The following is a 14,565-nucleotide window of genomic DNA, read 5'->3' as shown; positions in this document are numbered from 1 at the left end:
TGCTTTTTGCCCTGCTTGAAGCCTCTGCAACTTAATCTCACTAGCTAAATATAGGTACATACTCTTACAGGTCGGAATTTGGGATGGACGGTTTGGAAAAACAGAGTTGCTCTTGCAGCTGTCAAAGACTGAAAGAAGCAACTGTTGCTCTTAGTCACTATGGTCAGGTTTTGCCATCATTCTCCACATTGAATCAGTAAGATTATGTGCAATGTAATAAATTATTTGACATGAGTAAGGACAGCAGAACCTGACCCTCAGTGAGACAGCTATGAGCAAGATTGCACAGATACATGTTACTAAATATTCTGAAATAGAAATATTATTAATCGAGTTGTCAGTTTTAACTACTGTTCACTTTTTCAGAGTTGCTTAATACAGCTCATTGCTGCAGTCATAAAGATACTAAAAAACTCCATAACTTTGTATCAATTGCCCTTGTTCTAAGATTTTTTTTATACATAACCATATCACATATACAATTTCTTCAGGTATTAAGGCCTCGAAATTTTGAGCTGCTTCTTAATAGCCATTTGGTTTTAAACCAAACACTACTGTTTAGACATAAAATATGTGTTATTTCAGGTAAAGTTTTGCTTTCCAAAATAATTCAAATTGAAGTCCCCACCCATATGGTAAAATGTTCTTTGAATGTAATGGAAACAGGATCAAAATACAAAATACAACTACTCAAATGGAAGATTTACAACAATATATAATATTATCAAAGTTTATTGAAGTAATGACTGCTTTTCAATATAGGTTGTATTTCATTAAAGTATATACTTTGAAAGATTTTCTACAAACACCAGTATTACATTCACACCACAGTTACTTTAACAGTCAGCTGCTGAAACAACAGCTGAGAGGACAGCTCATTTGACTTTTTCCATTTATAGAAAACAGCACAGAGGTTTTATCTCACTAGAAAACGTAACAGCTGTGTCTTCCTTTAAACAATAAATGACTCATTTCTCTATAACACATAACATCATAAAAGGTCTAATGACTCACACACTGAAGCTATTTGCATGTGCCCTGTTTTCTAAATCATTGCTTTAAAAAGTGCTCTAGCAAAAACAAACAAACAACAACTGTAAGAGGATATCTGGACTACAATTAAATACTTGGAATAATACATGCTGAACATTTAGCAAAATTATGATAAATGAAAGCTATTATTTGGAACAGAACTGCTTTTGCTGAAAGCTATCAATAACACAGCCAATATGCCTACATACAAAATGCTCTCTGTATGATGGTATTTCTGTGTTGCAAATCATTAAACAAGTTATGGAAATGTAATTCAAACATAATCATTATGGGAAAGTACATCACTCTGTATAATTACATGAATACTTGAAATTTAGCATCAAACTGCATACCCCACACTGCCCTGTCTCAGGCAGTGGTCTCTATGTGCAGAAAAGGAGGAGGCTTCTTTTTCTGACATAGTGCTGTGTAAAATGGCAAGCAGTGCCTGGTCCTGGCAGCCAAAGGGCAATACATAAACAAAGAAGCCATGAAGTTATAAAAAAATGGTGGCTACCTGCCATGAAATGGCGTCTGAAGCACCATGGCCCAATTTGTGTTGTCAGGGGAGGAAGAAAGAGGACAATCCTGAAAAGAGCGGAGGTTACAAGTGTGTCAAACGGCACCCCCAGGTGCTCCCAGGCTGACAGGCAGAGGGAACGCGCCGCTCCGTGCAGCCGTGGCCGCGCGGGGCCTGCAGGGGGCAGCGCTTCCCGCAGCAGCTGCGCGGCCCCGCCTGCCGCAGAGCGGCTCTCGTCCCACCGCTCAGACAGGCAACAAGGAAATGCACAGCTCTTAAGCATACAAGGTTTTTGAGTAACCTTGCTTTTATGACATAGCCTGAGGGCTTATTATATAATATTTGCCTGCTCTTTAGCTTTGGCATGTTCTTTCTCTGCTACTCTGATATGTCCAAATTATCTTCTATAGATCTAAATGCAGCAAGAACCGAGAGTTTTTCCCTGCTTAGGAAACAAACATGTGCCAATCTAAATCAGGTCATTACTTCCCAGAGTCCCTGGAGTGTGAATCCATCCTTTAGCTTCTCTATTGCAAGTCCCAGTTCTTCTGAAAAAACGGGCTCCCGATCATGTTGCTTTTTGAATACGTGGCACATGAGAGAAAATAAAATAAAGCAGAAGGCACCTTTTAATTTCATTATCCCATTTTATCAACAGGAATTTGATAGTATGAAAAAGTATCTCCTTACCTTGTTTTCATCAGCAAAGTAAGCCTGCAAAGGAAAACAAAAAAGAACCATGAAAACAGAAGTCTAAAAACCACATATGCTAATAATTCCTTGGGGTCAAAACTGTATTGAGTAGGTCTTCCACAAGAATCCAGTCTATATGGGTTTTACTTCTATGTTAAAATAATTTACAAAAGGGTTCTAACAGGATTTTCTGTTTTGGATTATAGATTAGATACCACTGGATTATGGTATTTTTCACTGAATACCAACCTTTGAAATTTCCATCACAATAAAGAAAGACTTTTTAAATGCCAACATTTTTGTATTACATTTGTTACACTGACAAACACTTTACAGGGAATATTAATATGAAGACAAACTGACAGCATCCTGGTATCTTTTTGCCTCATGTGCAGCAGCTTTTACTATTCAACATCAAAAACTAGCTTAAAATGTATAATATCAAAATTCAGTTGACATCATACTCCATCTAAGAAAAGAACACAGAGCAATAGAACAACTCCATAAACAGAGATGTGGGAAAGAGATACCATCTTTCCTATGCTGTGTGGGTGGAAATTGAGGCTCAAACTCTTAGGGATATCAGATCTCCGAAAATATCCACACTCTAGAAATCTCTGGATCAGCAGGTTCTAGATCTTATTGACCAAAAAGACCCCAGTCTTGCTTCAGCTGCCCCTGTGGACTGGTGAGGGGCAGCAAAGAAAGTGCTTTCCTGCGGCATCAAGGATTGTGGAATATTGGTGTGTAGCTGCTCCTTGGGTCCTAGGCAACCTGTGTCTCTACAGCAACAACCTTCTAACTATCTTCAGCTTCCAGTTTTTGTTTGAGAACAGCAGAGTTATTTAGTTCAGGTGACAAAGGCACTAATAGAGCAAACAGCTCTCCTTTTAAAGAGAAGGTATGTCTTCAAATATGCTGAAGACTGAATAAAAATGTGCAAAAAGGAAAAGAAATATGCCAAAAAGCCAGGAAAGAGGGAAAGGAAAAAACAAGAGCTTATCTGTGTTAGTAAGAGGCTGCAAAATTAAAAGGAGTGGAAATAACATTCATGCTAGGCCTGTTAATTTATCAAATTTCAGAGATTGGTCAATGCATCAAGGCTACCACTTGAAAACATGTGCCATCTACCCTTGCAGTCAGTCAAGGAACCAAGTGTAACTGGTTGCACACTAAGTTTGGAACTTTGTTGAAAGAGGGTCAATCAAGCAACCTAATGCATTTCAAAGTAAATTTTCCAAAATACTGGGAGACATAATAATGTAAAATTATTGCTGCCTTTCTAAAAGTATTCCAAGTTTGAATCTTAGGTGAGTATTGAGCATATAGATATCACCATCTATTCGTCTATTTTAAGAGAAGGTGAATTATTGTTGCAATATAATCTATCTGATTATATTGTACTGCTGATTTTCAAGTCACTCCCAATTTTAATGTGTTGAGAAATTACATATAACTATTTGTTTAAACATCTACTAGTATTTATTTTGAATAATAATTTGTTCTTAAATTAAAAATTCATATACAGAATAAACTCCTGTAATAATCAGGATGTTTAATAAAAGGCATGTAAATGTGTTTTAAATATAAAGTGCAGTTGCAGCTTATCTTTAACAGAGGATTACAGCTGTACATTGCTTAAATCTGAATAACCAAACAAGAATGATTCTGTTTTTCTGGGTTTTTTGTGGAGTCGCTTACCACAAAAGCATCTGTATGTTCATCAGCTTCTATTTCCACATCATCTGGAACCTGCTCCACTGTTAGGTCTTCAAGGGGTTGAGGCTGCAAATTGTAACACTGTAGTAAGTAAATTTACATATCTAATATGTTTAATATATTTTTATTATTGTTAACACAGTATTGTATCTAATTTAAAATAAATAAATGGAGTACCTTTTCTTCCATTTCATAATCCACACCAAATATAGGATTAGCTGAATAAACTTTGTGAAGTGAATTAATCTCTTTCACTGCCTCCTGTAGTTTCTCTACAGGGTCTATTTTAAAACCAAGTACATATCCTCCACTCTATATAACAGAAAAAAAAGACAACATCTATTTATTAGTCTTATTTTTTAAACATTTTTCTCCTTCATAGTGATTTCCAGTTTAATGATAGCAATTTTCAGCTTGCTGAGAAAACTTGAATCATGGGTGAAATAAAAACAATGACAATGCTTCTCTATGAGGTAGGTAAGCTTTTAACCATTAGCCCATTATATAAAAGGGGAACAAATTCCTTATACAGAAAAACACAAGCAAATAAGGGTGGGACAAATTCAGAAGTGATATTAATGATTTATTCCTAACCACTCAGCAAATGTTGAGTCTGTTAGGTCTTGAGGATGTTATTAAAGAAGCTTTCAGATACACAGAAATAATAAAAAAGATTTAAAAGAATGGTCTTAATTAAGTACAGAATTAATTATATCCCAAAGATAATCTGTCAGAAGACAGTATATTTGACAGTTACAAGCTAATCATGCTGACCTATTGTTGCTTTGCTTAGAGGAACTGTAACTCCCAATAGCCACATTGACCATAACATACACTTAAAAGCAGTGCCAAGAGAACTTAAAGTTTTCAAAATGCCACACAGAAGAAATGCTCTATACAACTTAAAAGTGGACTCATGATATTTCAGATTTAGAGAAATATTGTATATAAAAATACTGCATCTAGAGAAATATTGTATATATGTATAATAAAAATGTAATTGATAGAAAAAGGCTTTTAAAGCTTCTTACCTGCTGAGAACTCTCTATCACAAGTGCCAAGCCAAACTTTGAGTCTCTCATTTTTATTGAACGCTAACGATAAAGAGGTATAACACTGTTAAAAATTTTCTAATTACTGGATAAAAATCTCATTGTTTCAGTTTGTTCTTTTACAGTGTAATAATTACAATTACTGACTCTGGAAGCTTGGTTACCAGCATTCCCTCCCATTTGCCATTACAAATCTGAACCCCTGAAATCTCAGAAAGAAGTGTTTTATTAGCAGTGATAACAACGGTAACAGTAAATTTCTGAACATCAGGTTCACAGATCATTAATCCCAGTGTATGTAGGTGCCATGAAACATCAGAGTAAGTATTAAAAAGTTTGAAATACACGCCATTTTCAACACCTGTACCTGCACAGGAAATTCCCCAACTAATCTGCACAGAAAAGAAAATATACCCTGTGGTTGATGCTAGCAAGACTAAATTCCTCTCTGAATGAGGGAGATGAAATAAAATTTTGATAAGCTGGGAGTTTTAACCAAGGATGTGAGCATATGCTGTTTCATTTTGAAAATGGTTATGTGAGATACTTACGATTTGTAGATACGGTATGCTGACATTAAAGCTGTCATTCATATTTGCATGCCAAACTATTCTCACATTAGTAATAAAAAATGTTCCCAGATTTCCCTGTTAAAGAGAAGTTATGTTAGAATTGCTTTAAGTACAGACCTTTTTTTCCCAAACATGATGACTACTGCTATCCATTTATTTATAAGCGAGATACAGCTTCATATTACTTTCACTAAAAGCCTGATTCTTCCCTACCAAACCCAGTTGAAATGTTTCTATTGATTGCAAGGAAGCAGACTTCCAGAACCTGAGTAATGAAAATAGCTGTGAGTGCCTACTAGTGCAGCAAAGCTGGATCAAGTCACAGCCCAGCCAACCTCATGGGAATACATGAAGCATCTGAGAGCGTTATTAACTGTACAGATCTGGAATTGGCATAAAGCGTAAGTATAAAGGCATGTGGGTTAAACTTAGGTAATTGAGGAGATGTGTGTGTGCCAAGGGAATTTAGAGGAAAGAACTTTTTAGCTTGTCAGAGTGGATCATATTTCTATTCTGGACTAAAATTGCACAGACAGAAATATCAGCTCCTGTTTTGTTTCACTGCTCCGGGAAATGCTTGCAACTAGTGCCCTGTAAAATAATAAATGTTTTCTATTTTTATCTTAAAGTTTTTATTTTTTTTTTTTTAAGACACAGAATCCCTGCCAGTATTTTCAATTTTCATTAATCAAAAGACAATATAATCTTACTACTGTTTAGTCAAAGCTGCATGTAAACATACAAATATTCAGCAGAGCACTTCAGAAACATGATTTACTTTCAGTATCATACAGAGCTTTAGGCTCCTAAATATATATTTTTAACAAAAATTGTATATCTACTTCCTGGCATATTAGCCAGGTCATTAGACTTCAGGTTACCAAAAGGAGATTTTGTTGTAGTGAGTAGCAAATATATAGGATCAGTTTCTCTGCACACATCAGCTGACGAACAGAACAGCATTAAAGGTAATTCCTTGGAGGTTACAAAACTATAGTACAATTGCTAGATGAAAGCTGAAACATTTTAACTTTTCTGTAGTCAATGTATTCTGATTCTTTACCTGGTCACTTGATAAATTCCAAACTCCATTGACTTTATCATATATTTGTTCTTGTGGTAACAATCTCAGTTGCTTGTTTTGAATCAATGCACTTCTCAGTTTCAGATCACGATACATTTTGGAAGTCTCATAAGCTCTACAAAAAATATAAAATACGTATTAGTTCATACACAGTTCTGTTTTTCTACTATCTTTGCCTTTTGTTTCATGTTTATTTTCAGCTTTTCTTATCACCACACTGCACAAAAGTGAGAGTACTATTAAAACTTTTTCAACATAATTAAGTATATTCCAGCTTTCCTCAATGAAATTATCTTCAAACTTAAGACAGGCTTTTAACAACTTTTTGATCTCCCGTAGTGTTCATGTCTATACTATTTTTTCCTTTTCCTTAAGACAGTCATCACCCAGCCTCTATTGCAAAGCTTAAGTTCTTTGGGTCCCATGAGATACATAGCACAGACATCAACAATCCTTTATTTTTCATTGCCAGTTTAATCACAAACATCCAGTATATATGACAGTATTCCATAGCTCTTAAATAGACACCCATGGTACTGCATTATGCACACGTTCATTCAGATGACTTGTCTTTAGGTGGGAAGCATACAGTGTTTTGTAATCGATGAAGAGTTCTGACCAGGATTTAACTCTTCATTTCCTTTACATGGTCTGAAATTACAGGAAATTACTGCAGACAGAAATTGTAGCTAGAAAACGCACACTAAAATTAGCTCCTTTATACTCTTATTTGTTCAGATAGTTTATACACGAGGTGTATAAATTGTGATCAATAACTAGTATAAATAAACATTAATTTTTATTATGTGTAGCTATCTACTAAAATTTGTGATCATTCTTCCCCTTCCTTTCAGAGATTGTTCACTTTTGGGAAAGTTTTCTGAATGTTGAATATGGACAGTCACATACTGTGTCTATCAGCAGTTGTAATCCCCCATATTTGAGTCCTTGATCAAACACTATTTTAAGTACACTACCTGTGCACAGCAATAACTGAAGTGAAGAGTCTGGGACTTCCAGGAACAACATTGGTAAATATGAACTCAAACCGAGTATTGTTACATTTAGTCAATATATACAGAGCTTCTGTCTGCCCTCGTAATTTCTGTAAGGAAAAAATGAAATTTTACATTTTCTCAAAATAGTAGCTTGATTGTACAAATCATAAATAATCTCCAGATATTGTCTAAGATATGGTTTTAAACAGTGTTTATGGAGGTGTAATCCTGATTCTTCCACTAATCTATTACTGTCTTCCACTGAATTTATTTTTCTTTTTGACCAACTAGCAGCTCCATCAACAGTAAAACTAATGCAGCCTGCCTGCTCTACATTTGCAATATCATGACTGAAACTGTATTTTTGGTTTTGTTATCATATGATTGCCCAGGAAATCTACATCACCTTCCTGCCAGTCCTTTGTGGCAGGCCAAACAAACAGCTTCACAGCTGCATGCAATTCCAGTCAGGCTATGCATTTGAGACCTATCAGCTTTTAAAACAAAACTTCAATTACTATTCTTTACTGTTCTTGCAAGTAAACTTTCAGATTACTGTTGATACAGTGCAGTAAATATAAGCAACTAATTACAGCTTCTTTTATTATTTTTAAAAGTATTTTTTGGAACTTACTGAGTTGGCAGTTCTTGTAGTTATATTTATAACACAGTTGTAACCGACAGCTTAAAAGTCAAGGGAGAAAAAAACATTGTTTTGAGAACAAGAAAAATAACAGTCAAAATTACAAAGTATATTACTGAATTTTTTAATGCAGCTTTGGATGCTATGTGTGAGAATTACACTTTGTGGTTAATACCCTGGGTCCTCATCACAACCCTGAAGACTAATTTAAGCTAGAAAGGATCTTGGAAGGTTCTTTGGTCAAGTGCTGTTCTCAAATCAGGACCAACTCTGGCTGCTCAGTGTACCAACCAATCCAGTAAGTATTTCCACAGAAGGGAATTCCACACTGAGCACTGGAAATAATTTACGTACAAAGTAACTGCATCCTGCCTCTGTTTCAGCTCTTTAAATGAAATATGAGCAAACCTCTCACTGCTCATACAGTTTTAACTCATACAGTTAAAATTAACTTATTCAGAGTTTACAATACTAAAATGGGAAAGGCAGGTACTTGTGGGGAATAAATAGAGAAATGCAGACTGTGAATAAACAGGTGGCAACAAGAGCTACAAGTAAAGCAATGTATGATGAAGCTCAAACTTTTTCTAAAAAAACACATCAATCAGATGGCATTATGGTATTATATATCGACCAAATGAAAAATATGTCCGAAGAAACGAATGAATTTAATTAATTTTCTGAGAAATTAACATAGAATATTGATTATTACAATTTTGCTATGAATTATCATCGCATTCCTATATTATAAAGAGATTCATTAGTAACAAGTTTATTTCAGACTGTCCAGAGCAACACAGCTATACTTCAGTATTCTGTACTGAAATCAATACTTTGTGAAGGAATAGCAAGCCACCACAAAGGAAACAAAAGGCAATACTTACAGAGGTTGACTCTGGGCAATGACAGTGAGCGCCAAATGATCCGCAAATTTGTCACAAGCAGTCTGCCTGGAGATAGAGTGTAGCTATTTTTAATCTAAATAAATTCCATTAAATGAAACATTCTGAAACAACAGGATATTCATTCCCCTTGAGAGGAAAAAGAAGAAAAGCACAGGACACCCCACCAGAAAAATCACTAAACCACTAAACACTTAAATGCTTAAAATGCTAGCAGAGAAAATTCAACAAGGAACAAATTAAAGAACCTCTAATAAATACCAGCATTCCTCAAAATCAAACCAAGAACAGTTATTGATTCCAGTCCAGATGCTTATAGAAAAAAATGTAGACACAATTAGTGCAGAACTGCTCTGGGGAGGAGAAGGGAAGGCAGTGAGTTAACTATCACAGCAGTATTCATGAAAAACCTCACCCCTTTGCCATATGCTAATTTATTCCATTCTGGACCCTGGAGAGCAGCACGTCCAACGTCCCTGAAGGGTCATCTCAGCATGTTGGCAGCTTCAGCCCCTGCCCGCTACGTATTCCTTACTGGTTCAGTTAAAAACAGGGTGGGACAAGCTAAGCATTAAAGAGGATTACAGCACAACAGCACCACACTGTTTATAAATGGATTATTCCTACCAGGCTTCCAATTCCAAGCAAATTCTGAGATAAGAACCACGTTCCTACAACTTTAAGAAAACATTCCAAGGCAGATCTGAGAAATAGGCAGGATCTCTTCTGTGCAACAGAGCACTGATACAGAGTTCAATGGGAACCTGACAGGGCTTTCATAAACCTACACAGGTTAAAGTGCAGAAAGTTTACAATTTCCCTGAGTATGCAGTTACCTCTGTCTCCATTGTTTCCTTTGGTATCTTCAACAGACTCTAAGCAGTCTATAAGTACCTCTCCAGGTCTCATTTTCATTTGTCTAAAAAAAAGGGAAAATAATATGATTTATCTTCCAAAAATAAGGCCATTTTTATTTCCCTGCTTTGCTTTCCTCTGTTTTCTGCTCAGTAAATCATGCAATGAAAAAAACACAGGTGCACACATAAATACAAATCAACTTCACATACCTGAAATTGTCACTACAGCTCATTGATGAAAAAATACTAATATATGTATTACTAAATTATAACAGTAAATAAATAATTATGTAGAAAGTGTGACCATGAAAACTATACCCCAAAATAAGGACAAAGTGTGTGGAAAATGCAAAAAAAACACTACTTGCATTCACATAATTTTTAGAGGACAGAGTTTATTGCCTCTTGATGTAAATTCAGGTCACAAGGAGTGGAGCTAGGCTCAGGAATGGAGACATGCCAGCAAAGGAAATATCAGATGTATAAGGATATGTGAAATGCTCTGCTAAATTCTCCACAAAGGGTGTGGTTTCGTTTTTCGTTTGTTTTTTTTTTTTTTGGTGAAGTCTTCTATTTATTTGTTAATATTATTATTTTGCTTTATTTAACTGATCTAACCACTCAATTACACAACAACCAATGCAGCGAGAATTTTTGCTATATTTTAGTCGTAATGTCAAAAGCAGCCAATGTATGGCATGACAGAAACAAAACGTATTATTAAAACGTGAATTTCGTGAAACACTGCAGGGCCGCCGCCCCGCTCCCTGCGGAGGATGCCAAGTCCCGGTAACCCCGAGTGCCCCCGTCCCGGCAGACACACGCCTTCAGTTTGGTTGTACTTCTCAGGGCTAGAAAAGCTCAGCTGGCAAAAGTACGCACCCTTCCCTCAATCCTCCAGTGTCCAATCTTTTGTTTTGTTTTACTCTCTTTTTATAGATTGGAACCGGTGCGTGGACCCCACCCCGCAAGCTCTGCCCGGCCTGTCCCGTCCCGCCCCGCTCCGCCAGGCGAAGTCGCTCTTCCCCCGCCGCCGCCACACCGGGGCGCTCCCGGCCCACGCTGGGGCTCTCCCGCCGTGCACCGCGCCCACACCAGTGGTCGGCCTCAGCGTGCGGAGACAGCGCTCAAGCGCCCGCCTGCCGGCGCCGGGCGGGCCCCAGAGCGCCGCTGTGAGGGCAGGGCCGGGTCGGGACGTGGCCACAGACACTCACTGCGGGGAGATGTCGAAGCGGACATCCCTGTCCTCCCACAGCACGTCCAGCACCCCGCTCATGGCCGCCACCCGCCCCGACGAGTCCGCGCGCCGCCCTGGCAACGGCGTGGGGAGGGGTGGGGGGTGGGTGGTGTCTCGCGCTCCCGCGGCGGTCGGGATTGGCTGCGGCGCCGCACGTGACGAGCGCGCGCGCACTCTCTCCCGCCCTGGCTCCTCCCCCGGCTCCCCTGAGGGGCTGAAACACGAAACGTGAGGGTGACAAGCAATCTGACAGGTGACAAAACCTGAGGGACCCTGGCGTTCTTGGTAATGCAGCCTGGAGCCCTCGGGATTTGCGGGTCTGAGTGTTTGTTTGGTGGTTTTGGGTTTATTTTAAAATAGATGAGATGTGTCATTTTTAATTTGGAATTACTTGAAAACTGTATCCAGATTTTGATTGCAGTGCCCTACCACTTTCAAATTTAAAAAATAACACTCCAGATAAGACTCATAAGAAACAACCTTGTCCTTTAGTAGTTCTTCCCTTAAAGCTTGTCGCTGGGTTGGCGAGGAGCCCGTTGCACCCACGTGGAAAGGGACACAAGCTGGATGAAATAAAGCAGCGGGCGGGAAGTGCCCCGAGCCCTCAGGAGAGGGGCTGAGCGTTCTGAAAGCACAAAGGCCAGAGGGTGGCTTAGCTGAGGCCAAACTCCGCTTTTTGTTGATACGCTTGAAGTTATCATTTGCTCAGGGAAAAAAAACCCAAACAAACCACACAAATCCAACTAAAAATGATCGACGAGTTTCATTACAGGAGTGCATAATCTGAGATGTTTGGCCTTGTTAAGAGCTGTGGCAGAAATCCGGTTATCAGAAACACATGACACAGTGAATGTCATTTAGCTGTGAGGTAAGTTTTTAGTCCTGTTAATGGACCATTATCCATTTTCTGTCCTGGCAGTATAACCAAAAATGTTTTATTAGAAATAAGCTTTAAAGTGTATTAAATAACAGGAAGTGCAACATATACAGGCAGACATAAATGTAAAAAGCAATATCACAGTGACAGCCAATAAACTGTGCCGTGTTTAATGTTTTAAACATAAGTTTAAATAGTTAACTAAGGAAGATGAAAATACTAAAATGCATTTAAAAATCAGACTTGGCTTTCAGAAGCCACACGTTGGAAAGACCATTTTAGACATGAACTAACCCAACACAGTAATACCAATGAATATTGGTATATTCACTCATAGAAGTGTAATTGTCATGGATCTTGGCTAGCTAATAAAACCTGAGGAGAGTTTACTGAAAAAAAAGGATGGAATGTACCTGTGATGTGCTTAGGAAAGATGGGTAACTGAACAACTCCCTGTCCTGTGGCCCAGAGAGCACGTAGGCCACAAGCTGATGCATTTGTTGTATTTATCTGCATTAAGCAGTACTCTGCATGTCATTTAGAAGTTGATGTTTTGTGCTTTAAATAGTAAAATACTATTTGTGAGAATAGTTTCGTTTAAAAAAAGTGAAGTTTTCATACTCAGGATCCATATTATTAGATTTCCATAATAAAGGGGAAAGAACTTACATAATGACCAAGGATTGGTTTCCAAAGCAATATATGTAGTTTAAAATAAGGTCTAGTTAGTGATTGCAAACAGTAGTATTTAAAGATCTAGGTGAAGGAGGGGCAACTGCTATGGCAAATGCTACACTGGCCTTACTATAACTGAGTAAAAAAGGAAATTTTGTACTCTCGATCCTGTTGAAAATTTGCTATTTTGTTATAATTTCTGTCATATAATAAATGCTAAAAGTATTTAAGTATGCTTGCATTGGTAGACATTTTTTTAGTTAGTGGGCATGTGACTTCATAATGTTAGCATTCTATAAATTATTTGGTTTGATTTTAGATACCATGCTGGATACTTGATAAAAAAAGCCAAACAATCAATAGCTTCAACCTTATAATTTTTAATGTAGAGACTAATTTCTACCTCCAGAAAAAACACAAGCCTGTCTACATTCCTGTTCAGACTCAAAGCGGTTTGCATTTCCGTGGCAGCCACCATACCAAAACTGAGCACAGGCATTGGCTTGTCTATCGTAATACCACCTGATTGTATAAACACGGCACGGCCCTTGATCCAGCCTTAGCTTGCAGCGGAGGTCCACAGTACTTTCTAAAACGAAAAAAAAAAAAGAGCAATAGAAACCATTCAGTTTGTAAAAGCCAATTGTATTCCATAGATTTTACCTTTAAAACTCTTACTTTGGTTCTTTGTGGGTTTTTTTTTTCCTGCTAGTCTTATACAATAGTATAAGATTCACTTTTAGTTCTAAAGATGTTAATATTGAAGACAAGCTGTAAGTGCATCTTGGTAGTCAAATAAACTGTTCCTTTACTGGCACGATTCTAGTAATTACCAGAAATAAAAGTATTGTGGCTCCATATACAAAAAGAGCAAACAATATGAATATGATAGTTTTAAAATATATTTTTTTGAAATCTGATTATGTTCAACCAGTCTTGTCAGCAAACTGAAATTGTAAGCCAAAGAGCTGTAGGCTAGTTCCATCTGCTGCATCCTTCTGCGGTACATTAATTTTTCTTGTGGTGTGGGAGAAGAGACATTAAAATACTGAGAAGAATATAAAACTCTTGCCTTGCTTTTGTAAGATATTTGTGCTGCTTATCTAATAAAATGGTAGTAATTATGTACATAAGTTTTGAATTTAAAACTCCTACAGATATGGATTAGAGAACTGTGACATACTAATCTAGTCTCACTTTAATAATACCATGAGATAGAAAACAGTTTTCTGTGAAGTTTACCGTTGTGACTATTACTTTGTCTTTTGCAACTGGTATCTTGTCACTTTTTTTGAAGAAAATGTTAGTGCCAGAGACTGAATAAGTCATGCCACTGTTCCCAGGAAACACTGGGAACATGTTTCCATCACTCTCTTCTGTTGCTCCCATCATAATACACTATTACTGGAACTGAAAATGATGAACAAAATACATTTGGACATTTCATAGAAAAGAATCAACCCTTTAAGCACTCAGCTAATTATTATACTTAAAATGACTAAACACTGTTTTTTTCCTTTTGCTCCTCTGAAAGAGAAATAGATTCTTTCTGTCCAATTCTGAAATCGCTATCTTTGTGTTTAATGACGTCTCCCACCTCTGTGGACTGCCCCTCCTTGGCTGATGAATGGCCTGCTGACTGGCCCACCCTCAGTGAGCATTTTGTTCCCTTTTTGATGCCCCTTAGGAGCTCCCTCTCAGGTT

General features: G+C 37.5%; 2 protein-coding genes across 4 annotated transcripts in view; both read right to left on the bottom strand.

Moving 5' to 3' along the window:
* Positions 1 to 716: 716 nt before the first annotated feature.
* BBS5 (Bardet-Biedl syndrome 5) lies at positions 717 to 11,401 on the bottom strand. Of its 3 annotated transcripts, XM_041473310.1 has the most exons (12): positions 11,287 to 11,401; positions 10,052 to 10,134; positions 9,198 to 9,263; positions 8,305 to 8,354; positions 7,650 to 7,777; positions 6,652 to 6,787; positions 5,568 to 5,663; positions 4,996 to 5,058; positions 4,142 to 4,276; positions 3,947 to 4,030; positions 2,243 to 2,266; positions 717 to 2,128 (listed from the first exon to the last, which is right to left on the bottom strand). In XM_041473310.1, the coding sequence occupies exons 1-12, from the start codon at positions 11,346 to 11,348 to the stop codon at positions 2,027 to 2,029; spliced, it is 1,029 nt and encodes a 342-aa protein (XP_041329244.1). In that variant the 5' UTR covers positions 11,349 to 11,401; the 3' UTR covers positions 717 to 2,026. The 3 variants fall into 3 exon arrangements, with proteins under 3 accessions (XP_041329244.1, XP_041329246.1, XP_041329245.1); XM_041473312.1 differs by lacking the exon at positions 4,142 to 4,276; XM_041473311.1 differs by lacking the exons at positions 10,052 to 10,134; positions 11,287 to 11,401 and adding an exon at positions 9,464 to 9,577.
* A 1,844-nt stretch (positions 11,402 to 13,245) lies between these two features.
* Positions 13,246 to 14,565, bottom strand: part of LOC121356586 (collagen alpha-1(XXVIII) chain-like) — a 32,518-nt gene continuing 31,198 nt past the window's right edge. Inside the window, exon 35 of the mRNA XM_041473220.1 lies at positions 13,246 to 13,450. Within this exon, the coding sequence (XP_041329154.1) occupies positions 13,254 to 13,450 (197 nt within the window). The 3' untranslated portion in view covers positions 13,246 to 13,253. The remainder of the gene's footprint in view (positions 13,451 to 14,565) is intronic.

The sequence above is a fragment of the Pyrgilauda ruficollis genome, unplaced genomic scaffold (assembly GCF_017590135.1).
Source record: "Pyrgilauda ruficollis isolate IOZ18807 unplaced genomic scaffold, ASM1759013v1 scaffold3, whole genome shotgun sequence".
In the NCBI taxonomy this organism is placed as follows: domain Eukaryota; kingdom Metazoa; phylum Chordata; class Aves; order Passeriformes; family Passeridae; genus Pyrgilauda; species Pyrgilauda ruficollis.
Note: the sequence above shows the minus strand (reverse complement) of the source record. Positions and strands in the feature narration are given on the sequence as shown.

What these genes read in the sequence shown, in the direction of transcription:
- BBS5 (XM_041473310.1), bottom strand. Translation starts at nt 11,348, where the DNA reads ATGAGCGGGGTGCTGGACGTGCTGTGGGAGGACAGGGATGTCCGCTTC. An exon ending in CGCTTCGACATCTCCCCGCA is followed by an intron (nt 10,135 to 11,286) that starts GTGAGTGTCTGT and finishes CCTTTTTTTTAG; the next exon opens with ACAAATGAAAATGAGACCTG. An exon ending in CTACAAGAACTGCCAACTCA is followed by an intron (nt 7,778 to 8,304) that starts GTAAGTTCCAAA and finishes TTTTCCTTACAG; the next exon opens with AAATTACGAGGGCAGACAGA.